The sequence below is a fragment of the Delphinapterus leucas genome, chromosome 3 (assembly GCF_059928025.1).
Source record: "Delphinapterus leucas isolate spDelLeu-1000000601 "Yukka" chromosome 3, BTC_Dleu_Yukka2, whole genome shotgun sequence".
NCBI classification, from domain to species: domain Eukaryota; kingdom Metazoa; phylum Chordata; class Mammalia; order Artiodactyla; family Monodontidae; genus Delphinapterus; species Delphinapterus leucas.
Genome location: NC_143131.1, coordinates 107,137,854 through 107,164,890, shown reverse-complemented (window position 1 = coordinate 107,164,890; position 27,037 = coordinate 107,137,854). Strand labels below are relative to the sequence as shown.

General features: G+C 38.5%; 1 protein-coding gene across 1 annotated transcript in view; it reads right to left on the bottom strand.

Annotated features, from left to right (window-relative positions):
- Positions 1-27,037, bottom strand: part of CCDC192 (coiled-coil domain containing 192) — a 198,196-nt gene that overhangs the window by 129,919 nt on the left and 41,240 nt on the right. Inside the window, 2 exon segments of the mRNA XM_022588705.3 lie at positions 19,124-19,180; positions 20,111-20,242. Of these exon segments, the coding sequence (XP_022444413.2) occupies positions 19,124-19,180; positions 20,111-20,242 (189 nt within the window).

Sequence of the window (27,037 nt, the reverse complement as noted above, 5' to 3'; positions counted from 1 at the left end):
TGTACTTGCCTTTATTTAATAAAAGTTCTATTTCCAAAAAAAGAAAAGCAAAAATGCAGAGGGCCTTTTTGTCACCGAAGACCTGGGCAGATGGTAGAGGAAAGAGGTGTGGTTGCAAATAGCCCCAGGCTTTGTCAATATCAACTGTACCCACAGATGTGAAAAGACGGACTTTCCCCCTACAAACTGTGGGAGAAACACCTGTATGGTCAGATGACCAAGTGCACCAGCGCTTTCAGTAACTACTCAGAGAACAAGCACAAAACAACCAAATGCCTTTGTAGACACTATTAGGGGAAGGGCAGGTTTGCCTGCATTTCTCTCTGGCAATGCAGAGCCTATAGGCAAGGTATTTCATTGGGTTGGGGCACTTCTTGAGAAGCATTAAGGGATACTGTTTCCTTTTCTCCCTGGAAATCTTGCCTTGAGGCCTGACTCTGAGGATGGTATCCAGCCTGCAACACAGACATAGACTAACCCTGAAGCTAGATATCACTCACTGTGCCTCAGGGGCCTGAGGACGTGTCATAATGTCTGGCCCTGCAGTAGCAGCACCTCTGCTTGAGGGCCATCTTATCTGTCATGCTTCAGAACTCTTCATCTGCAGAGATCTGTGCTCTAAAACCAAGCATGTGGGCTTTGCTTTTTCTGGAGCCTCTGGTGTAATGTCCTTCCCCAGACGTTCCCAGAGCTCCCTCCCTCCCTTTTCTGCTTTGGTATTATCTTACCAGTGAGACCTTTCCCTGTCGCTCTATATAAAATAACCCCCCTCTCCTAGAATCTACCCAATTCCCATACTGTATTTTCCTGTTAAGCCTTTTTGTACCATCTGACATTTTATACATTTACTGGTTTGTTTGCTTATTACCTTTCTTACCCCACTAGAATATAAGTTCCATGAAGGCAGGGATTTAGCCTATTTTGTTTACTGCTATTTCCTAGCATAGGCATCCTTTAAATATTTGGGAAATAAATGAGTGAGGTCTTAAGCAAAACTTTTAACTCTGATCTCTCTCAGTTTCCTCAGACTATTAGGCAGTTTGGGCATCAAGGGAATGACAGATGGAAAGGGCTTTTTTTTTTTTTTGCAAAGGATGTAATCTGAATGGGGCCAGGGTCCCAAGGTTAAACAATGTACCCACGGGACAAAGTGAAAACCTCTTCATTTTGAGAAGGGCAAGCAGTTTTCAGTGTTTCTTGATTAGGTGATAAGGCAGGGTCCTACCAAGTTAAGAATATTGTCCTTGGTGGAGTGGCAATGGTAAGTTTCTTGTCCTTAGGGGAAAAGAATCAGGATAGTTGATTCAAATGTGGGCTTAGAAAATGCCAGAGTCCAATAGTTATTGACTTGTCTCTAGATTTTAATTTATTTAAATCTTCCCTTTACTGTCCCTTGATTTACATTTTGGAAACCAAGGTAGCCGCTAGAGCTTGGGAAATATGTATAGTTATATCAAAATTAAGTTTTATAGTATGATTCATAATTGACTGGATTTTTTGTTAGCCCATCTGTTCCCTGGTTTCTGGATACTGTCTTTTATGTGAAGTCTCTCATGGCAGTTACAATCATGCTGCCATGGAGGAAGTAGTCAGCCATTAGGAAAGGTTCTTTAAACATCAGAGGGCTTAAGGACCACCAAGGAGGTACCTGATCTTCCAAGTTTTCTTCTTCTCTGTCACTCTAAATTCCACATGCCAGGGACAGTAGTTCTGAGGTGGACTTTATGACTTCCTGCAGGATAAACTTATAGCTTCGATGTTGGTAAAATGGAGATAAACCCATAAAGTCCAGGAAAATCCCACATTAAAGATGCCTAGGGAGTTTAGAAGAGGTTCACGGGATCCTTAGAAAGATCAGTTCTCTAACCTCCTGTAGAACTGGATCAAGAAAAGGGGCTGAGAAGATTTTTGGATTTCTTAAAAATGAGGCTGGTCCTTAGATGACTCCTCTAGCCTCAGGATGCCCTACACAAGTCACAGCACCTTCTACTGTTAGCACTATGGCCTCAGTCAGTGGCATCCTGGAGCCAGCTCGTACAGGCTCACGAGAGCAAGTTGTTAACTTTCAGGAAAGTTAGGAGCTGGATGATCTAACATTGGTATCTTAAAAAGGGCCAGAGTGGGTGGGAGTATGAATGTAAACCACTGAAATAGGCAAACACTATAAATTGGGGCTCCTCCCCCTCTCCCAAGAGCTGGTAGTTAAACATTCACCAGCACAGCACTAGCCCTTAGTCATCGCTTAACATTACTGTGACAGTTTGCCTCCTTGGACTTGGTGTGTGTGTATGTGTGTGGAGACACATGTAATATGCGTATACTATGGGGATAGGAGGATAAAAGGATGTTTGAAAAAATATTAGCCGTATGGTGAACAGGGGGCCTGGGAAGTATGATCTAAAAGCTAATGAGACATTTTTATGTTAGAATATATTTAGACTAATTCTTGTTATAAATTTCACTAGTTTAAGAGTAGGTCATTAAAAAGAATTATTATAAAGATGCCTATGACTTATTGATAAGGAGCCAAGGCGGTACATATGGTTAGAAACTGATACATGTGGAAGGTCATATTTTTATAAAAACAAACAAAATCATACCAACTTTAAAAAATTTACATGTGCATATGTGTTTTTCTATGTTACGGAGTATAGAAATTACATGCTATTGACGTAAGTAGTGAGAAGGTAGGAAGAAAAAGAAGGAAATTTTAAAATTCATATACCTTTATCTTATTGACCTTTTAGCCAGGTATTCATTGGTTACATTTTGGAGTTGCAGAGCAAGGGCCTAGCAAAATGACTTTTAAAGAGTGACTTACTTAGAAATGTCAATAATATGAATGAAATGTCATAAATGTAGATGAAAATTTTTGAGAGAAATAATCTTCATTCAGTTTTACATACAACATTCGCAGCATTAGCTACTCAAAATAGGAAAAATTTAAAATAATACAAATCAGTAAGTGTATGAAGATGATTGTACATGAAATGCTAAGGTTAAATGAAAAATATTAGAGGGTGTGTGTATGTTTGTAAGTGCTTTAAAATCCTTTGTGAAAACAAAAAAGGATAAAGCTATCCCGGAAAATGGAGACCAAGGCTGCTTAAACACATACAGGCACCATGTAGACAATGGACAATTAATTTGTGCTGAGGAACTGGAGCCTTAATGTCTTTCTGCCTGTCCCAAGTAAGACACAATGACTCTCTAACCTTGGACCAGCTCTTGAATCTCCCTGTAAATTGTGGGGATCCAAGGAGAGAGTAAGCTTCTTTATGAAAGGATCTCAGAAGCCATGATGCAGTACATACAATTTAGCAGTAGAGATATGTAAACAAACAAACAAAAACCATCAGGAGGCCTGTCTCCTATGCTCATATTCACTGTGGTGTTAAATGTTTGCTGAGATGTGAGCTTTCATTTCAGATCTTTAAAGCATATTATAGAAGTGACCACACAGACTCTATAAAAGAGAACATATATAATTGTATCACTGACTCCACCACATCAGATAAAGGCAATCTCCCTACAATCTCAACTATTCCTCTGGAAATAACATAGACTGTTTACTCTACCAGAGAGCCACCTGTATTTGTCTGTCTATCAGACTTTAAAGATAATGAGAGTACAGGGCCAGGAGCCTAAAGCTGGGTCTGTTGACATAATTAGGTGGTAACTCTCCAACTCCCAAAGTTCGTTTAGGGATAAGAGAGAAACAGGCACCTCTTACTCTATAAGGACATTTCTTTTTAGTTTGATTCCTAGTAATATTTGCCTAATTTGTGTCCTCTCTGCTGTTCAGTGGTTAGTTAATTTAGGGATGACAGAGGATCTTTACCTGGGACATGGGCTTAAGCACTTCTGAAAAAGTGGCTCTGCAACTGATATGAGTAGACCTGTAATAAACACTTTACAAAACACATAATTCCAGGATTCACTTCAACAGCTAATAACTTCACCAGGAAAGCCCAGCACTACTAAATTCTTTACAAAATTATGACATGTCTGTTGGCCTTTTACTTCAGTCTTCTCCTCAAGATAACAATTAGGCTTTCACCTCTTCTTGCCTCTGCACAGTCTGCTTCCTTGGCCTGGATCTCTTTCATGCTCACCCCCATTTTCACTTGGCCAATTCCTCCTCATAATTTAATACCCAGCTCAGGCATCAACCCCATACACGAAGGCTTTACTGAGCAACCCCATCTCTAGCCTGGGTTAGGGATGCTTCCTCCGAGCTCCCCCATCGTAATTTTTGATTACTGTGATAACGTGCGATATGACCCGTGTTTGGTCAATCTCTTTCTTATAGCAGTGGTCCTTTTTAAAAAATTTTTTATTGGATTGTAGTTGATTTACAATGTATTAGTTTCGGGTGTACAGCAAAGTGAATCAGTTATACATATACATATATTAACTCTTTTTTAGATTCTTTTCCCATATAGGTCATTACAGAGTATTGAGTAGAGTTCCCTGTGCCATACAGTAGGTCCTTATTAGTTATCTACTTTATATATAGTAGTGTGTATATGTCAACCCCCATCTCCCAACTTATCCCTCCCCTCCTTACCCCCTGGTAACCATAAGTTTGTTTTCTACATCTGTAACTCTATTTCCATTTTGTAGATAAGTTCATTTGAATGCCTTTTTTAGATTCCACATGTAAGCAATATCATATTTGTCCTTCTCTGCCTTATAGCAGTGGTTCTAAATTTTGGTTGCACATTACAATGATCCAAGGAGATTTGTAAAGTCTTAATGCCCTGTCTGCACTCCAGACCAACGAAATCAGGGTCTCTGGGGATGGAACCCAAGATTCAGAGTTTTTTAAAGCTCTCAAGTCGATTTCAATGTGTAGCCAAGGTTGAGAACCACTGCATTAGATGGCAAAGTCCTAGAGGGTGGGCTGGCTCTTTTGTGCATCAACCCAGCTCACAAGCCTATATGATGACAAAATTTTGTTAAATTAATACAAGTGAGAATATTTTAGACTTTTACCAAGTGATATTAAGAGGTATCAGATTATTTTTTCTGGAATACAAGTGGGTTAAAAGTAAAAAATACAAATATCATATTTACTAAAAATCATTAAGTCCATTGGCTTTACATTATTATTTAGGAGAAAGCTATTGTGTTTTTTTCGTATATTATATTCTGAAGACTCTTCTGATAGTATTCTATACTATTTTTATGTACATTTTCTAAGGTAAAATAATGAATTTGAAGAATTGCGCATTTGTATTAGTACTTCTACAGTGTTATAGTTTAGATTATATGTGTAAGGCCCAGGTTCACTGTTTCTCAGTGTTCTTCATAGGGCCAGCTGCATCCACATTAAAATATGATTCCAGACTCCATACCAGACCTGGATTTAGATTCTTTGGCAAAAAATGAGAAATCTACTTGCACCTTTTCTCTTTTTTATTGAAATATAATTCATGTACTATAATATTAATGCTTCTAAAGTGTACAATTCAGTGGTTTTTATATACTCACAAAGTTGTGCAACTCTCGCTGCTATCTAATTACAGAAACTTTTAATCAACACAAAAAGAAACTTCTTCCCATTAGCACCCATTCCCCATCTGCCACCTACCACTCCCTCAGGCCAATAGCAACTAGTAATCTATTTGCCATCTCGATGGATTTGCCTACTCTGTACATTTCATATCAGTGGAATCATACAATATGTGGATTTTTGTTTCTGGTTTCTTTCACTTAGCATTGTATTTTCAGGATTCATTCATCTTGTAGCATGAATCAGTACTTCATTCCTTTTTATGGCTGAATAAAATTTCATTGTTTAGTCATTTTTTTATGGGATAGTCATCAGTTGATGGATATTGGAACTGTTTCACTTCTGTGTATTGTCAATGATGCTGCTATGAATATTTATTTACAAGTTTTTGTGTGAACAAGTTTTCAATTCTCTCAGACATATACCTAGGAGTAGAATTGCTGGGTCATATGGTAACTCTTCTACCTGTATTTTAAACAACCTTTTCAGGTGATCCTAAGACTCACTGAGATTGAGAACTGCTTTCCTAGTGTCTCTATTTCCTCCAAGGCACTGCACCTGCAATCTTAACAACTGCTAGCCGGTGTGAGATTGTATCTGCTAACAGGTAGAAAAGAAGGGCTATCATAGCATCCAATAAATGATGATTCATAAATAAAAAGACAACTGCTAAGCTAGTATAAATAGCTAATAGTATCACACTGCTGTCTTTGTTTGACAAATTTAAATCCTGATGTAACAGACAAGATTTAAAGAAACAAATAACTAGTAGTAAGTCAATCATTAAGAACTCTAGTATCCTCCTAGGCTACAGCTAAATTTGCCTTGATTTATTTTTGTCTGAGAACCAAGAGCTTACCTGGTCAGGCACCCCAGGAACCAGATTCTGGGTTTGGTAGGTATGGTGGAAATATGACGGGTTTTTTTGCCTTCCAAACATTTTGAGCATTTTTCCTAAACTTGGAGGTTTCCCTACCTATGAGTCCTCACCTTCTCAAGGTAGAAGCCTAAAATTCACTTGCCACCTCCCTTGCATCCTCAGTGCATGCTTGAGCCCTGCTCTCCACCAGTCAAAAGCATCCATGCCAGAATTCAGATCAGAACACTTTTTGGTGCACTCCACTCACAGCAGAAACACCCTGTACACAAGCAGAGGTTCTAGAGGAAGCTTCCAGGGCTGGCATCAGAGGTACTATTTGGGGCAACATGGTGGTGGATGGTTCCACCAGGGCAGTTCTTTGTAATTTAAGTATCATTCCCAGCTTCAGTTTCCAAGTCTGGCCCTCTGGCCCTCCTAGAGAGTTTGGAAGTCACTCATGATCTTCATTTAGTTCCTATTCTGTTTAAATTGGTTGGAATGTATTTCTGTTAAACAAGAATACAATTGGTATCACAGGACTCTACCTTAGAGGCCCCACTGATGCTGAACTGTCTAGAAGCTTGCCCCAAATACACTGGTTAGCTTTAGGGCCCTGGCGAATCTCTTTGACAGAAAAGCCCTCCTTTTTGGGTTCAGTTTGACAAATTCTCTCTACCACTCAGAGTATAAGAAGTTTCACTGATGCAATCTGAACACTTTGTGATATTTGACACTAATTATAAAATATTTGCCTACACAACAGTATGCTGATTTCTAAGGTACTCTCTGCAAAACACTAATTCTGAATCATGATCTCTTTGCCAAGTCCATCAGTCTAATAAGTTTAGGTGGTCTTATTTCTTAATCAACCTCCCTGTCCCACTACCTTTCTTTAACACATATGTATGTACAACAACAGCTTTAAAATACAATGTCTGATAGCTTTATCTAAGCATCAAGGATAAATGGAAAGTTTTAAGGAAAAATATGAATCTGTGATTTTTGAACTTTGTATATACATGTTGTATACTTAACAACACCTAATCAAGAATATATCCAGCCATTGCTTTTGACAAATTCCTTCCTATACTTTCTGATATAAAGAAACTCCTTAGACTCTAGTGAGCAATCTGAAACACCCATAAGAAGATGGTTTCTGTGATGTCAAAGAAAATCCCATGCAAGAACCTGTGAATGTACTGAAATGTACTGTTTATGTCAAACCTGATTCTTTCCCCAACACCCTCCATCCTCAAACAGACTACTGCCCATAACAAAGAGACCAGGTTTTGAGTTTCTTAAATCACTCCGAAATGAAATCCAGAAGAGAAGTAGTACTTCGGCTGATGTTTTGACATTTCATCTTTACCTACTTTGGGTTTGGTTTGCTCTGGCATGTGGGAGTCCACAGGAAATGTCACAAATATCAATTGTTACTTTCTAAAATATATTGAAGCTGATGTCTGTAATAACTCCCAAGGCACACAGTATATGTACACACCATATAGACCTAAGAATACATCTGCGAGCCTACAGTTTCAGACTGAGAAACACCAGCCTGGAGCCTTGCTACTGTGCATTTTTAAGGCAACACATAGTCATTGCAAAAAAAGAGAGACCCTGCTGTCATAATGTTTGTTCATGAGGGCTGTAGAGAATTATATTTTTAGGCTAGAAAATTTTCCCAGAACATACGCTCTTGAAAATAAAAATGAAACAAATAAAAATTCATCCATGAAGACTAATCACAATTAAAGTATCCTAAGAAAACAAATTTGGCATACTTATTTTGAATACAATTGTTTATCCTCAACAATGCAGATACATAAGACCTGAATGGGGGAGCAGTGGGGTCCAAGTGGCATATAATTTTACTGGTGTGAATGCCCAAAGGGTCACACTTGAAACTGACCAGCAAAAGATCCATTTGCTAGGAAGTCATTCTGAAGTCTAAAGTCTTATCTTGAGATCCACAGCGAAAGGCAAAGTAAACACCCCAGGCAACATACTTTTGGGGAAGTTATGGAACTATCTTCAAAATGTTACTGAGTCTCTCCAACTAAACTTTGAACTATTCCAATATGCTAAAAAAAACCTACACATTTATGAGCATTTAACATGCTAGTTTTTCAGGCTGAAATCCACCTCAGTCCTAGGTTTCCATCCAGTGTAACTTTTGTCTACAGCAATGACTAGCTAAGGGTTTTAAGGGTTACTGTGATAAAGCTCTTTAATTACTTTTCTATCTCCAGGGATGGGTATGTTTCAGGTGTGGAAGAGTGTTCAGGAGGAAACATTCCCGTGAGCTCAAACTGGCCATAACTTGTTCTTAATGCTTAATGGCAACATCTGGCAGTATTCTCATTAGCAATTCCACAAAGCAGAATAATGCCTCTTATTCTCATTTCTGCCCAGTCCCTCTTCTGAGCTTCCAGTCTGACTGTTTGCATTGTTCCCACTCCCACCCACAGCCTGGTGCGCCCTGCTTTCTCCCCTTCCCGGACAGCAGCCTCCCTGTTTGATCTCCAGGGTTCTTCCTCCTCCTAACACTTCCTCTTAACTGGTTCTTCCGTAAAGACAGACAATAACAATTCAATCAAGAAAGACAATTCATTAGCAGTAACAATCAAGTCTCCCTGCACCCAATAAGCCTGAAGGATGAGAGACTGGCTTGTTAGGATCAGCACAAATAGTTGAAGAATGAACAATTAATAACGATATATTTTGGTTTTGCTTTCCTTAGCCTCTTCCTGGAATCTTGTGACTGACTTCTTTCTGTGAGAAGCTCAAGTTCTCCTTAGTTCCTGCCACACAATTGCCATAAATTTTTCATGAAACAAAGTTCAAAAGGTGTAGAGCTATTATTTTAGGTTTTCTTCATTTTTAAGATGACTCATACCTAAACCATTTGTCAACTCTCTGACTGGTTATCCTCCTTTGAGAAACCACACCCGTCTAAACAAGCCTGTCCAAATCATTTACGTTATATGGTTGCTGCTTATTGCTACAGGTTCCAAGGCTATGACAATACCTTTTCACTTATAGAGGCTCAAGAGAACTCTCCTGAGCCCTTCTCTCTCCCGGCAGTCTCCCAGTGGGGTTTATGTCAGTTCTCTTTAAATAAAGGGACTTAAAACAAGAGAAAGAGATTGGGCAAAAGAGCAGGATTATTTATATTTCAAACACTACAAGTGATAAACATCTGCACATAAGCAGTTATTAACATTTAAAATGAGAAACAATTTCCCTTTTCCATTTTGCAAAAGAGGAGACTGACATCTCCAATGATTTCTAGGAAATGATATTAAAATGTACTTGCTTAAAAAATAAATTCTTGACCATTCTGAGGTCCCTTATTCAATTCAATTGAGGGTGCTTCTATTCTAGAGGAATTCCTGACGGTATTTGAGAATGCGAAGGCTAAAGCAGGAAAAGGACAGAAGAACAAATTAGGGACGTGGAAAAGTGTGTGCCAGCTGACCCTCCTCTGCCCTCCGCTGGCTCCCCTACCACAAGCACACTGATGTTTTCAGAGACGTGCATCCAAAAACGAATGGCAAAAAAACTTTGGCTAAGTCAGCTGCATTTCATTTAGTACTACACATGGGGAATATGCGTCATCAAAACTCCCAGGTGGGATGTTTGTTTATGGGGTCAAGCAAGAATCGGATAGAATCAGGTGAGATGACATTCTCCAGGGGGCCGAGTAAGTAAAGGTTAGGAAGGCGAACTTAGAGGGACGGGAGTGTGGTCAGAATTGCCTCTTAGCATCAAAGATGATCTTTTCCAGTTGCAGCTCCTCAGCAGTAGTTTTCCATTCCGCATGGCACTGACAGCTGCCTAATGCAATCACTGTGTTTTTACTCAGGTGACAGGGAGCAAAAATGCCCATGTTCCTCTGCGCCTCCTCTGGCAGGTGCAGACAGTGTCCTTCAGTTCTCCCAGTGTGCAAAAGGAATATGTACTTTTCCAGGTTCAACAGGGACATGTATTTATTGTGAAGACAGTGAAGTGCTTATGAGTCAAACTCAATAAAAGGGAATCTGGTGCTGAAAAATATATGCTTTCACACTGTTAGAAAAATGTCAAAACACTTATTGCAAATGATGATCAGGATAAAGTAGCAGCAGTAAAATTAATATCAAGGGACTTCCCTGGTGGCACAGTGGTTAAGAATCTGCCTGCCAATGCAGGAGACATGGGTTCAAGCCCTGGTCCGGGAAGATCCCACATGCCGCGGAGCAACTAAGCCCGTGCGCTGCAACTACTGAGCCTGCACTCTAGAGCCCGCGAGCCACAACTGCTGAGCCTGTGTGCCACACCTACTGAAGCCCGGGCTCCTAGAGCCCATGCTCCGCAACAAAGAGAAGCCACCGCAATGAGAAGCCTGCGCACCTCAAGGAAGAGTAGCTCCCGCTCACTGTAGCTAGAGACAGCCTGTGCGCAGCAAGGAAGACCCAACGCAGCCAAAAAATAAATAAATAAGTTAAAAAAAATTAATGTCAAGATTAATGAGGGTTGGCTGTGTTCCAGGCACTGTATCCTTTACCTGTATCATCTCATCTGGTCCTCACGATAACCCTACTGAGGCAGGTTCTATGATTATCCCGTTTCACAGATAATCATGATGCAGAATTCTCAGAGTGTTCTTTCACCACTGATGCTGTTAAGGTCAGCAATGAACAAAGCCATAGGGATGTTTGCTGGGTTTTGTTGTTATTGATTTTGTTTTGTTGCATTAGTTAGCCAACACTTAAACAAGATTTACTGTGTGGCAGGTACTGTGCTAAGAACTTGGTAAGTGTTAACTCATTTAATCTTCACAACAACCCTGTGAGCTAGATACACGTATTACCATCAATTTGAAGTTGTGGAACTTGAGCCTCAGGAATCAAGCAACCTACTCAAGGTCACCCAGCTCGTGAGCCAGGGAAACAGGGCTCTCACCCCACAGTCTGTCTGGAATGTTCAGAGGGAAAAATGTCTTATACAAGCAGTTGATGCTCAAGCGTTTCTTAAATATTTAACCAATTTTCTGAATTTGCTGGGGCAGGGATGGGTGTGGGGGGTGTATGGGTATTGTGAAGGAGAGGTTGAGGAGGGGAGGTACAGGCCTTTTTCCCATCTCTTTTCTTCTTTTCAGACCTTGACAGTGACTCTTATACCTCATGATGATTGGTGTGAGAGCTCACATTTCCTCTTATGAATGTTACTGCCTAGTAAACCTAGTAGTGATGATAGACCAATCATTGGGGATTAGAAGTTCTCTAACATGTGACTGGTCAAAATCCGTTTCAATGCTAACAGCTAAAGTTAACAGCTCAGAGTTTATTTTACTTAATAATTTCAGTACTTCACAGTTAACAACAAAATAAACTACAAAATAGGCTATATTTTCCCTCAACTATCAAAGCATACATTTATACCCAACTCTTTAGACAATCCGTTAAATTTCAAATAAATCCAAACTGGGGACTTCACCATCCTGAAGGGGAGTTGCCCCTGCTCCAAGACTGACACCACCCACCTAGCACTGTCCTGCAAGGAGAGGAAATTAACACTCGCTGATGGAGGGTTGAGCATCTGGAAAGCTTGTGGTTGAGAGGCCTGACCTCATTAATATAAGAACCTACAAATATCTCAAGTAGTGGGGGCTGGAGTTCATTGCTTTGAGAAGGAAATGAAAATAAACCAACTCAAGGGGAGGAAGTTGGTTCATTCAAAATAGAAAGGATGAGGTACTGGGGGTGCTTCAGCTGGCAGGGACCATACTCCACTTCTACCCAAGTCCTTTGGTTAATATGACCTCAAATAGGCAGGAATGTTAAGGAAGGATGAATCCTGACTGCTGTACATAGACCAGAAGCTCCCACAAATCTTCTGGTAAGGCTTAGCACTGAACAAAAAGGCCACTGGTCTTTGAAGGGCCAATAGGCAGAGGGAACGGCAGCCATACTTCACTAGAAAATAGTGCCCCCCAACTTTGGGATAGTAAAATCCCTGGGAATCCTAGGCAGATCCCAAGAAGGAGGGAAGACCACTCTACCTACCAAATGCCTGAAACCAAATTTCTTGCTAACAATGACAAAAGGGGGCCTTGTCAGATTTGTATTTTTTTTAAGAGCAATTTGATATTTTTGTCCTTTGAATATCATGCAGCAAGATGTGGAGGGATATTGTACATTCTCTTTCATCCCTTTTCATTCTCTGGAATTTATTGCATAACTTTTAATCTCAAGTTTTACCTGGTTTAATAATAATAATAATTCTTAAAATAAAACTATTTCTAACGTTGCTCACTCTGAGGTCATGTTGTGGATACCTATAGATCCAAGATAAGATGAATGACTTAAACACTGGTGTAGCAGAATCTGACATCCACTCATCAAAATCCATGCTTCCCTCTTCCTCCTGGGTGCATGGCTAAACTGCCTTTTCCAGCCTTCCTTGTAATTAATGTGGCCTCATGACTGAGTTCTAGCCAATGGAACATGAGCAGAGGCGAGGCGCTCCACTTCTAGATACAGCCCATTATAAACCTCCCAAGTGAATACCTCCGTGATCTCTTCTCCTCTGGCCAATGGGAATAGAGAGGATCCCAAAGTAACCTGGGAATCTGCACATCAAAGATGGCAAAGGGTCCTTCAGTCTTGAATGACACTGAGTTATGATGAATGAGAAAACCTGCCCACCAACAAGAACATTCACAATAGACTCTTACTGGAATGAGCAGGAAATAAACTTCTGTTGTGTTGTCACTGAAATTCTAGAGTCCCTTTGTTACAACAGCAAGCTGTATCCTAACTAAAAAAGTCAACAACTATAAAAACAAACTCCCCTCATGTGTAATCACACACTCATGTCCTTTGTAATGAACATCTTTAAAATTATAGAATAGATGTAACAAAACAGCCGTCTAAATTAAAATCCAGTATTAAGTCCATATTTAGGCCACCTATAAATGTGTTTGTTTGCCACACAGAGCCCTCTACTTTGTTTGAATTAATTGCCAACATTTATAAATGAGGAAATTTCACAAAAAACTTGGACTTTCATCTGAAAAACTGGATAATTTGGTCAACTGGGGCTTCATTTTCCCTTTTGTGTAAGTCATGCACTCTCTAGATTAACACAACTTGTTCTGGCCATCCCCCCTTCCCTGCATTAATTACTTGGCCTTTGAATGCAGTAGAATTTGCCTGCTGGATTATTATAAATAGTTGGGGATTAAAAAAATATGCAGTCCAATCAGACTACAATTGCAATGAGTAAAGATTACTTTATCTGCATGTTATGCCCGGGGCTTCTTTTGATGGAAATTACACAAGCAGCTATATAAACCTCATTACTAAAGATCTATTATAAAAAAAAAAAGACAAGACAAAAAACAACAACAACAACAGAAAAACAAACCCATTACTGCATTTGCAGATCTGATATTTTTGATGGGTTTTTCCCCTTCACTATATATTTCAATATTCCCTATATAAAATCCAATATAAACTCTCATTTCAGAGTTAACTCATTAGAAAATAAGTAGTAATATCTCCTACCCCTAATAAGATAAGAACTATTTATCTGATTATTTTCCTTGCTTTACTTTTGGCTTTTAGGAAGATCAAAGCTATATTTCTGTTTCAACTATACCGTATGGAAATTTATGACTTAAACATGAATATTCTATTTTTTTCTCCTTTTATTGCTATTTTATTTCAATATATATGTTTGTAATTATGTTTACTTATATGCTTTTAAAAATTCAGCTATTTTATACTTGTATTTCTTATGGGCAACCTCAAACTCTTTGTGAAGTTAGAATATAAATAAATATGGTTAAATTAAATATTATATTTAATGTTTAATGACAGAGTAAAATTATATCAAGGGAACAGATAAAGTTTAATATTCATAAAATGCCAGGCTATGTTCATTTAAGATATACATTTTTTAAAATTTTGTTTCTTCCCTTTTGAAAATAGTATAAAGTTATAAATAAATAATTTCTTGGTATTTCTGGATGATTTGCTGTAAACTAGAGGGACATTCTTGTTTGTTGTTGTTTTATTTTTAAAAATTAACATTAAAAAGCAGCCAGCATATACAGATAGATATGTTCTCTCAGTTGCTTGTCCATTCACTCCACAGGTAAACCTATTTGTGTCAAGAACTATGTATATTGCAGTTCTATTTACAATAGCCAGGACATGGAAGCAACCTAAGTGTCCATTGACAGATGAATGGATAAAGAAGATGTGGCACATATATACAATGAAATATTACTCAGCCATAAAAAGAAACAAAATTGACTTATTTGTAGTGAGGTGGATGGACCTAGAGTCTGTCATACAGAGTGAAGTAAGTCAGAAAGAGAAAAACAAATACCATATGCTAACACATATATATGGAATCTAAAAAAGAAAAAAAAATTGGTTATGAAGAACCTAGGGGCAGGACAGGAATAATGACAGAGATGTAGAGAATGGATTTGAGGATATGGGGAGGGAGAAGTGTAAGCTGGGACGAAGTAAGAGAGTGGCATGGACATATATACACTACCAAATGTAAAACAGATAGCTAGTAGGAAGCAGCTGCATCACACAGGGAGGTCAGCTCGGTGCTTTGTGACCACCTAGAGGGGTGGGATAGGGAGGGTGGGAGGGAGACGCAAGAGGGGGAAGATATGGGGGTATATGTATATGTATAGCTGATTCACTTTGCCTCTGAGGTGGGAGAGCCGAGTTCAGGGCATTGGACCACCAGAGACCTCCCAGCCCCATGTAATATCAATTGGCGAGAGCTCTCCCAGAGATCTCGGTCTCAACACTAAGACCCAGCTCCACCCAACAGCGAGCAAGCTCCAGTGCTGGACGCCCCATGCCGAACAACTAGCAACACAGGAACACAACCCCACCCGTTAGAACAGAGTCTGCCTAAAGTCATACTAAGTTCAAAGACACCCCACAAAACACCACCGGATGCAGCCCTGCCCAACAGAAATACAATATCTATACCCCCCACCAGAACACAGGCAACGGTCCTCTCCACCAGGAAGCCTATACAAGTTACTGAATCAAACTTACCCACTGGGGGCAGACACCAAAAACAATGGGAACTATGAACATGCAGCCTGCAAAAGGGAGACCCCAAACACAGTAAGTTAAGCAAAATGAGAAGACAGAGAAACACACAGCAGATGAAGGAGCAAGGTAAAAACCCACCAGACCGAACAAATGAAGAGGAAATAGGCAGTCTACCTAAAAAAGAATGCAGAGTAATGATAGTAAAGATGATCCAAAATTTGGGAACTAGAATGGAGAAAATACAAGAAACGTTTAACAAGGACCTAGAAGACCTAAAGAGCAAACAAACAATGATGAACAACACAATAAATGAAATTAAAAATTCTCTAGAAGGAATCAATAGCAGAATAACTGAGGCAGAAGAACGGATAAGTGACCTGGAAGATAAAATAGTGGAAATAACTACCGCAGACCAGAATAAAGAAAAAAAGAATGAAAAGAATTGAGGACAGTCTCAGAGACAACATTAAATGCACCAACATTCAAATTATAGGGGTCCCAGAAGAAGACAAAAAGAAAGGGTCTGAGAAAATATTTGAAGAAATTATACTTGAAAACTTCCCTAATATGGGAAAGGAGATAGTCAATCAAGTCCAGGAAGAGCAGAGAGTCCCATACAGGATAAATCCAAGGAGAACACGCCAAGACACATATTAATCAAACTATCAAAAATTAAATACAAAAAAATATATATTAAAAGCAGCAAGGGAAAAGCAACAAATAACATACAAGGGAAACCCCATAAGGTTAACAGCTGATCTTTCAGCAGAAACTCTGCAAGCCAGAAGGGAGTGACAGGACATATTTAAAGAGATGAAAGGGAAAAACTACAACCAAGATTACTCTACCCAGCAAGGATCTCATTCAGATTCGACATAGAAATTAAAACCTTTACAGACAAGCAAAAGCTAAGAGAATTCAGCACCACCAAACAAGCTTTACAACAAATGCTAAAGGAACTTCTCTAGGCAGGAAACACAAGAGAAGGAAAAGACCTACAATAACAAACCCAAAACAATTAAGAAAATGGTAATAGGAACATACATATTGATAATTACCTAAAATATAAATGGATTAAATGCTCCAACCAAAAGACATAGACTGGCTGCATGGATGCAAAAACAAGACCCATATATATGCTGTCTACAAGAGACCCACTTCAGACCTAGGAACACATACAGACTGAAAGTGAGGAAAACGAAAAAGCTATTCCATGCAAAAGGAAATCAAAAGAAAGCTGGAGTAGCAATTCTCATATCAGACAAAATAGACTTTAAAATAAAGACTGTTACAAGAGACAAAGAAAGACACTACATAATGATCAAGGGATCAGTCCAAGGAGATATAACAATTGTAAATGTTTATGCACCCGACATGAGAGCACCTCACTACATTAGGCAAATGCTAACAGCCATAAAAGTGGAAATCGACAGTAACACAATCATAGTAGAGGACTTTAACACCCAACTTTCACCAATGGACAGATCATCCAAAATGAAAATAAATAAGGAAACACAAGCTTTAAATGACACATTAAACAAGATGGACTTAATTGATATTTATAGGGCATTCCATCCAAAAACAACAGAATACACTTTCTTCTCAAGTGCTCATGGAACATTCTCCAGGATAGATCATATCGTGCGTCACAAATCAAGCCTTTGTAAATTTAAGAAAATTGAAATCGTATCAAGTATCTTTTCCGACCACAACGCTATGAGACTAGATATCAATTACAGGAAAAAAAACTGTAAAAAAAGTACAAACACATGGAGGCTAAACAATACGCTACTAAATAACCAAGAGATCACTGAAGAAATCAAAGAGGAAATCAAAAAATACCTGGAAACACATGACAATGAAAACACAATGACACAAAACCTATGGGATGCAACAAAAGCAGCTCTAAGATGGAAGTTTATGGCAATACAATCCTACCTCAAGAAACAAGAAAAATCTCAGATAAACAACTTAACCTTACACCCTAAGCAATTAAAGAAGAAGAAAAATACCCCAAAGTTAGCAGAAGGAAAGAAATCATAAAGATTAGATGAAAAAGAAATGAAAAAGAAATGAAGTAAATGATAGCAAAGATCAATAAAACTAAAAGTTGATTCTTTGAGAAGATGAACAAAATTAATAAACCACTAGCCAGACTCATCAAGAAAATAAGGGAGAAGAGTCAAATCAACAGATTTAGAAATGCAAAAGGAGAAGTAACAACTGACCCTGCAGAAATACAAAGAATCATGAGGGGTTACTACAAACAACTATATGCCAATAAAATGGACAACCTGGAAGAAATGGACAAATTCTTAGAAAAGCACAATGTTCTGAGACTGAACCAGGAAGAAATACAAAATATAAACAGACCAATCACAAGCACTGAAATTGAAACTGTCATTACCAATCTTCCAACAAACAAAAGCCCAGGACCAGATGGCTCCACAGGGGAATTCTTTTTTTTTTTTTTTTAAACATCTTTATTGGAGTATAACTGCTTTACAATGGTGTGTTAGTTTCTGCTTTATAACAAAGTGAATCTGCTCTACATATTCATATATCCCCATAGCCTCTCCCTCTTACATCTCCCTCCCACTCTCCCTATCCCACACCATGATTTTATCCAGATTAGCTCATTGCAAATCCCAAATGGATGGTGACCAGAATTTATTATTTTGCAGTCTTTTCTGTTGGACTTTGGGGCTGCAGCCTCTCAGGTCTCAGATGGGTCTGAGTTTGTTGTTGTTCAGATTGGCCATTGAACATGACTGGCCAGTGTTCTTAATCAAGAAGTCATCCCATAACACCCAGGATATGGATGGAGGAGATAACTAAAAAGATGGCGATCAACTCTTTGAGGAAACACTTAAGGCATCAGGGTTGTTCAGATCCCTGGGAAGGGACAGTGGCAGGGTGATGACCACTGGTTTATGCACGTGGATACACAAGGCTATCGTGACAGGAGATGCTCATTTGTTGTTCTCTGAGTGAAGACAGGCTAAAGTAAAAATGAAACTTTTCCTGGAACTTCAGAGGGTCTCTCTCTCAGGGGAGGACTTGTAGCACAAAATGAACAGTTACATATCTGATTTGTTTATATGAGCACTTGCCTAAAAATCACAAGACTGGGGCAAAATAAATATATATAAAACAATGCTTCTCAAAATATGGGCAACAGTGCAGCATCTGAATCTAGCATCCCCTAGAAGTACATATTCTCAGGTCCTATCCTAGGCATATAGAAAACTCCAAGCAATTTGTTCTTAAAAGTTTTCCAGATACTTCTTGATATACTAAAGCTTAAGAAGCACTTCCCTAGGCCTATATGTGAGGTATCTATAATTTCCACTTCCGTTCACTCACTAAACTAGCCTGACTTGCTTGTCTTTCTACCCTTAGTTTCCAGTTCTCTTATCCTGATAGTACCTGATTAGACCATCTGATTATATAGAAGAATTCAGTTTTGTAATTTTTATGATCAACACAAACCAGAATTGGATGTATAGAAAGCAACTTTGTAGAGGTAATAAAAATACTGATTCTTAGCTTTGTGATTTGGTTTGCAGTGGAGAAACCATAGTTATAACTTCTGAAAAGTTTGTGTTCATTTCCAGAATAACAATGATATAAATTAAGGGATAAATAAAGGAGAAAAACACTTACATAGGCTACAAGTTGCTCCTGGGAAGCTTTCACTTCAGCTTGTAATTTTTCAATACACTGAAAAGGAGCAAAGTTTAGAAACAAAGTACATAACTCTTCCTTTTACACATTCAAAGTGTTCCAGATATAAACATGTACCAGTTCTCATATCTTATGAATGGCAGCATTATCTCAGCTAGATGTTTTGAAAATTATCATTAAAGAAATCATCGTTCCCCCGCCCCTCAATAAAAACGAAAGAAAGAAATCATCACTCCCATCCCTCTCTCTCTTCCACTCTATGGAAGAATCCAACAACAGAGTACATGAATTATTAATAATTAGCAGATGACTGGGAAAAAGAATGTTTGCTTGATGTACTGTAGGTAATGTTAACCTACCTTTTATCCTATATACATATATGTGGGAGCCAATGGATTTGTATCTGCCTTTGGAATATATGGATATATTTTGTGTGAATATACATATTTACATATAGATACAGATTATCTATCTATCCCAAAGGCAGATACAAACCAATATGATAAACAAACAAGAGATAAATTTATGTAATGACATACATAAATATCTAGAAATTCAGAGATTGATAATTTCTTATAAAGTGATTTATTAAAAGTCAATGAAAAATTTTCTGATCCACTTCTTTCACTACAGAGAAAGAAGCTATTCCTTGATTAAGTTCAACCTTGAAAACCAAAAAACGTTTATGTAGTCAATATCATGTACAAAATAAATAGAATATTCAGCTAATATGGTTCAAAAGAATACATGTCAAGCAAACTTTAAAAATATCACCAAGAAAGTTAATTTTTTATGTGAATATTCATCAGGGAATACAGTTACATTGAGCAAATACAAATACTGTTATTTACCATCTTGAACTTAAATATGGACTTCCAACCCAGCCAGAAATAACTATAGAATTGTCAGTTCATATAAGTTTAGGTAATCTTTAGAAATAAAGATTATTTCTCTTCTACAACATACCTGGTCTTTTGCAAGGACCATTTTTTCATATGGTTCCCCACTGTCTTCCTTTCGGCCCAGAGCCTCTAGTTTTTTCTCCAGCCAGGAAACTTGTTCAAGCAGCTTTGATTTTGTTCCTTCAGAGGCTGAAAGCTAAAGACATTTGCTTGTAAGTGTATGGAAGTACAATGATTTTTTTTAAAGCTCCTTTTAAAAGTCCGACTTATAAATGAATTGCCTTCCACCAATATCTATTAAATATGAAAATGGCTTTTGAAACATTCCTCATAGATGACAAATGACTAGTATAGAGAGTTAAGGAAATAATGTTGGTTTTATTTATTTTTAATAATAAAGATCTTTCTGAGCAAGAGATGAGACCACATAGTTCAGCAGGCAGAGAGATTTGTGGTGCAACAGTCTCAACAGTCATCTTTATTATGTTTAAACATTGCACTTTACTTGTACAGCTGAACCTGAAATCTGTATTGTGGTTTACATAGGGTTCTTGAAACTTAACTCTTGGGGGACTACAGCTGTCTAGAAAGAGCAGGAGTTCTGACTCCCTTGGGTCTTTACCATTAAGCAGTGAGGTAGAAGGAGCTGAAGGGAAATGCAGGAATTTCTAGTTGAAGTCTGATCAATGGCAGATCTATGCTAAACCATAACCAAAAAAATGTCTAGAAGTGACTGTTTTACTGTTTCCTCTTGAGGAGAGTGGTAGTTTGATAGTCCCTATTCCCTTAACTCCCTTGGAGAGCCCCTGGACTAGCTTCTTCTTTCATTCAGGAAGCCTATTGTGCTTTTTCTCTATAGCTCAGCAACAATTCTGAAAGAGTTCCTGGAAAGGGACACACAACCTTGTATTCATTCCAACTCTCATGCTCTTAGGCGCGGCTTATCTCTAAGTATGTCTTTCATATTACTCCAAGTATTATTGCAAAGCATACTGTCTCATCTTGAAAAGGGCAACAAATATTTAAAGACAGTTTACCAGATGGAGAAGCATTATGAGATTGGTCTGCCATGGAAATAAGTTGGGCACATCATATATACTGGTATCCATCCATCCATCCATCCACCCATCCATCCATCCACCCATCCATCCACCCACCCACACCATCAGTCACTCAACAAATATTTGTCTAGTTGGCTCTCTATGCAACCATTGTGTTATGTGCAAGCGATTATGAAAGTGCAGCAGGAGGGTCAGAGGGAACACATATGCTGTGAACTGTTGGCTTTGCTTTTCAGCTCTCAGTGACCTGGGAGGCCTGCAGTGCTCCACATGGGCACTAACACATCTAACTCTCAGGTACATGATGCTTTGGAAATGTAGTCTGGTTTCTCTGAGCACCCTTCCATTTTATCACACAGTTTAGTGTAATGGCTAAAGACACAGACTGTGGAGTCAGAGCCTTTGGGTAAAAGTCCCAGTTTTCTATTTGCTATCTCTGTGATTTGGACAAGTTGCTCAGACTCTCTGAGTTTGATTTTCCTATCTGTAGATGGGAATGGGGATAAAAAGAATAGTACTTACCTCATGCATTTGTTTTGAGGTTTATATGAGTTTATACAAGAGAAACACTTAGAACAATGCCTGGAATAAATCAAATACTTAGTAGCTATTATTATCGTTTCTTCCACCTCCTCTAGACTTCTGTAAGTGTTCATATGGGTTCTACCCCAATATTTATTATTTATCGAATTGTAAAATAAAGTATCTGAAGACATCACAGCCTCTGTGAGCTGGTTACCCTCATAGCAGCATTATTCTTAATAGCTAAAATGTGGAAACCAAATGTCCATTAACAGAAGAACAGATAAACAAATTGTGTTGTATACATGCAATGAAATTTTATTCAGCCATAAAAAGGAATGAAGTACTGATACTTGCTATAACTTGAATGAACATTGAAGACATCGTGCTAAGTGAAAGAAGCCAGACACAAAAGGTCACATATTGTATGATTCCTTTTGTATGAAATATCCAGAATAGGTAAACCCATAGAGACAGAAAGCAGATTAATGGTTGTCAGGGGATGGGTGGTAGGGATTATGGGGAATCATTACTTAATGGGTACAAAGTATTCTTCTGGGATGAAGAAAAAACGTTGAAACTCGAGAGAGGTGGCGGTTACACAACATTGTGAACACATTAAATGCCACCGAATTGCATCCATTAAAATGGGTAATTGTATTTATGTGAATTTCACCTCCTTTAAAATAAAATGACTTTCTAGTTAGCTCTCAGTGGGTAAGAAAATTGTCATCATTACATCCATTCACTGAATGTTATTTGAAAAAAATAACAAAATTGGACTGGTTTAATTTTAAATTAATGAACTCAAATCTCAGACAGGTACTCTACATTCCCCTGACATCAAAATACCATATTTTACTACTAGTAAATTGGCTTTCCTCTTCTCTGAGATAACTATTTATTACTCTCTACTCTTGCCTCAAGTATCATTTCATGCTTTCTTTCCCTTCAAAATTCCACCCTCAACCCTCTCTCCCCAAATGATCACCTCATCAATAATTCACTGAAAAATTAGGTGCCAGATGGCTACTCCCTCACTTTCTCATCAGCCAATATTTAAACCTTACTGCAGCAGGCCCTGCTCATCTGTTTCCCATTGGTTGTTTCCCCATTTATCCCTTACTACCAGACACCCAATTTGGATTAGCCAGCAGCCATGTGTTTAGGGAAACCTGGTCTTGTCCAGCTCCAGGGAATGAATCACAATTGCTCAGCCAGCCTTGTTGGTCTCATGCCCATGCATAAAAAATGATTTTAGGCATGAGCCTGCAATCCAGTAGCGGCCCTTGGAGCCTGAGGAGAAGGAATTTACCAGATTTTTTAAAAAGACATACATGAGGAAGAACAACTCTTTTTCACAGGATGTTCTGACTGCATGTAATGCTTGGAATTGTTGCAGACATTGTGGTAAGACACAGTCAACACTGAGGATGGTAGAGCAAAGGATGGATAACACCTGTGTTCTTGCTGACATTCTTGAGCTGTAGAATTAACCAGCCCTGGAACTGCTCCATCTCTGGGCTTAATCTTATGTGCGATGATAGCGGGCCTTAACATGTTACTTTAATTGGGTTTCTGGTAGTTGAAGGAAAAAGCATTCTTACTGAACAAATGGAGAAGATATTCCTCTATCAAAAGCCAAACCTTTCGCTTGGCTTTGAATCTTATCTCCTCTGTCTGTCAAAAGCCTTTGCTCCTGTAATTTCTACAGCCCACGCCCCCCATCCATTTCTTCATTCTCACCCTTTCTGGATGATTCTGCTCAGCATATAAACATGTTATAGTAATTCCCATAAACAAAAGCTGTCTATTGAGCACTCCCCCACTTCCTCCTCCAGTCATCATCTCATTTCTATGCTTCTTTTCCCACTCACACTTCTTAAAATGATCGCCTACCCACACTGTTGTCACTTTCTTACAATCTTCTCACTCTTTCTTTTTTTAAGAAAAAAATTATTGGCTTATATAAGTGGGGAGTCAGAAGTAGATTTTTGTTTCACTCACAACTAGATTCCACAGACTCCAAAGAAATCATAGTATTCTGTCTCTTTTTAACCTCTATATCTTGGTCCTATGTGTTGGCTTCATGATTTCCCAGTGCAGACAAGATTTCTTCACACATTGGGGAAGATGTTACCTATTGCCTTCCAGGTTCAGGTCCTCAATAGTAAGACAATTTGTCCTCCAGTAACAAGTTGAAAAAGGACTTATTTTTGGCCCCATCTATGTTTGTATGGCCACTCCTGGATTGTTCTTTATTGTCAGGAAAATGGGATATCATAATTGACTGGACCTCAGTCATATGCTTAAAGACCATTCCCTCTAGTCAGGAGTACTGTGGTTGACAGCCCCAGGATTATTAAAAGATTGGAGCCTAAAGGAGCTATTCTCCAGAAAAGGTAAACATGAAAATAGAGGCCAATTAAAATTCACCCTCTGGGTGTTCAGCACAGTTACATCCTCATGCTCGTGAGGATGTGCTTTTCCTCAAATGCTCCTGCATAATATGATGCATCTATTCTACATTAATCCAAAAATGCACTTCCCCTCTCTAAAGGAGAGAACCCAAAGTCATCTCGAGTTCCTACATCTGGCTTCACATTTTGTGTGTATCTCTCTAAATCAAATCCAGATGAGACTCATCATGATAGGCACCTAAAGACAAAATTTAAATGTCCCCCACCCCACATATGTCTAAAATACAGGGAAAACAGGACAATCACAGTGTTATTACCTTTTTAAAAAAAGGAAAAAGGGAAACAACTCACAGTTGTCATAGGCCATTGCCAATGTCACATTCTATCAATATTAGTCAGCAATGTTAAGGCCTGTCCTGGTTTTTGATCTGATTGATTCTGTTTCTGACCTCTGGGAGCCTTCTTTGTCCTTTTCTTCCATGGTCACAATCAAGAAAAAGGCCAGAGGGTATTCCTTTGGTAGGGGTTGTACTAAGTTTTAGTTTTGGGTATGTCACTTATTTCTCTATTTATCAAGACGATATCAGTTGTGTTATAGAAAGCTAACGCCAATTGCTTTAGATTAAAAAAGATAATTAATTGGTTCATTTAACTGAGAAGTAGAGGCACCCCTAAATTCTGAGTCTTAAATTAGATTCTCAGAATTCTCTCTCTCCCTCTCTCCTAACCTAACTCCTTTTTATGCTACAGAAAAAAAAAGAAAAATTTCCCAGTGGCTGTGATGAGGGCTACTCTGGATTATTTTCCTCTCTTAATCTGTCTTCAATTGCCTTCTGCCCCCCACTACTCCCCTGAAACTGATCTTCCCTAGGTTGCCTATGATTCTCATTTTTCCAAATGCAGTGGACACATTTCTGGTCATATTATTCAATCTCCTGGTAAAATATTACACATTTGAGCATGCCATGCCTTGTGAAACACTCTTTTTACTGCTTAGAGGACACGAGTCTCTGGATTTCTTCCTGATTCTTTGTTTCCTTGGCTAGATTTTCCTCCTCTTCCACTCCTCTAAATATCAAAATCTGAAAGTCCTAGCTGATCTCATTAGGTGCCATGGTTGAAACACTAGTTATACACATGTTTATGATTCCCAGTTTTTTTACATACAACCACTTGGTTTGTTGGATACATATATCCAACAACCTACTTAATATTGTCACTTGCATATTTACTAGGCAACTAAGAATTAATATATTCATAAAAAAAGAATGAACAATGCCATTTGCAGCAACATGGATGGACCTAGAGATTATCATACTAAGTGAATAAGTCAGAAAGAGAAAGACAAATACCATATGATATCACTTATATGTGGAATCTAAAATATGACACAAGTGAACTTATCTACAAGGCAGAAACAGACTCACAGATATAGAGAACAGACTTGTGGTTGCCGACGGGGAGAGGGAGGGAGGGAGGGATGGATTGGGAGTTTGGGATTAGCAGATGCAAACTATCATATATAGAATGGATAAACAACAGGGTCCTACTGTATAGCACAGGGAACTATATTCAATGTCCTGGGATAAGCCATAACAGAAAAGAATATGGAAAAGACTGTATATATATGTATAACTGAATCATTGTGCTGTACAGCAGAAATTAACACAACATTGTAAATCAACTATATTTCAATAAAGTAAATTTTAAAAAAGAATTAATGTATTCAGAATGAACTCCTTATATTCTATACCTTCCCCAGACTTCCCTCTCTTATGGAACCACCCGTCCATATGTTTAAGCCACAAGTGTATTTAAATCTCCTCTTTCTCTCACAGTCCACCTAATCCATCACAGAGGACAATTATTAAAACCACCCCATTAAGTAATGTGAATTGTTATGTTTATCTCCTCTTATTGATGGTTCTCTTAGATCATCTCCCCCACAACCCATGCCCGCAAACACAGCAATTAATATTGTAGACGAGGTTTCCAATGTCTCTCAAAAACCACTCAAAAACAAATTGAGCCTCGGCAGCCCTGGTAGAGCTCACGCTACAGAGAGTAGTGACTTTGTTGAAAAACAAAGGCTTCCTTTGGGCTCAGAGTTTTGCAAGCTATGTTGGACTACAAGCTATGAAATTCCTTGGCAATAAATAACTGAGGCAAGCACTGGAAAAATTACCTATCCTACCTGTGGAATGGGCAGGAACCCCTATGTCTGAAGATACTTTTAGATCACAGAACTGGTTCGGTCTCATTTCAATTTTACAGCTAAAAACAAACAACAGATCCCTCATGCTACCCCCATTCCTCATGCTACCCCCATCCTAGACAAAACAGACTTTTACATTTACTAATATTTCTACTTTAACAAGTTATTTCCAGCCGTTCCTAGGTTTATGCACATCCTAAAATAGACTCCCAAAGGCCTATAATTTAGAAGCATGGTTACCCCCTGTTTTAGTTTGCTAGGGCTGCTCTTAAAGAGTACCACAAACTGAGTGGCTTAAAAATAAATTTATTGTCTCACTGTTCTGGAGGTTAGAAGTTCAAGATCGAGTGTCGGTAGGGTTGGTTCCTTCTGAGGACTGTGATGAGGAATCTGTTCTATGCCTCTTCTCTGGCTTTGGGCAATTTGCTGGCAATCTTTGGCATTCCTTGGCTTCTAGAAGCATGGCCTTTGTCTCTGACTTCATCCTCACATGATTTTCTCCCTGTATGTCTGTGTCCAAATTTCCACTTTTATATGGATGCAGCCATATTGGATTAGGAGCCCATCTTATTCCAACGTGTCCTCATTTTAACTAATTACATCTGCAAAAAATAAAGTCATGTTCTGAGGTCCTAGGAGTTAGAACTTGAACATTTGAATTTGGAAGGGACCAAATTTAACCATAACACCCCCAAATTGGAGTGGGAGGAAGCAGGGAACTCTGAGTAATGAAGAAGCATTTAAGCTCTGACTGAAAATAGAAATATTCACCA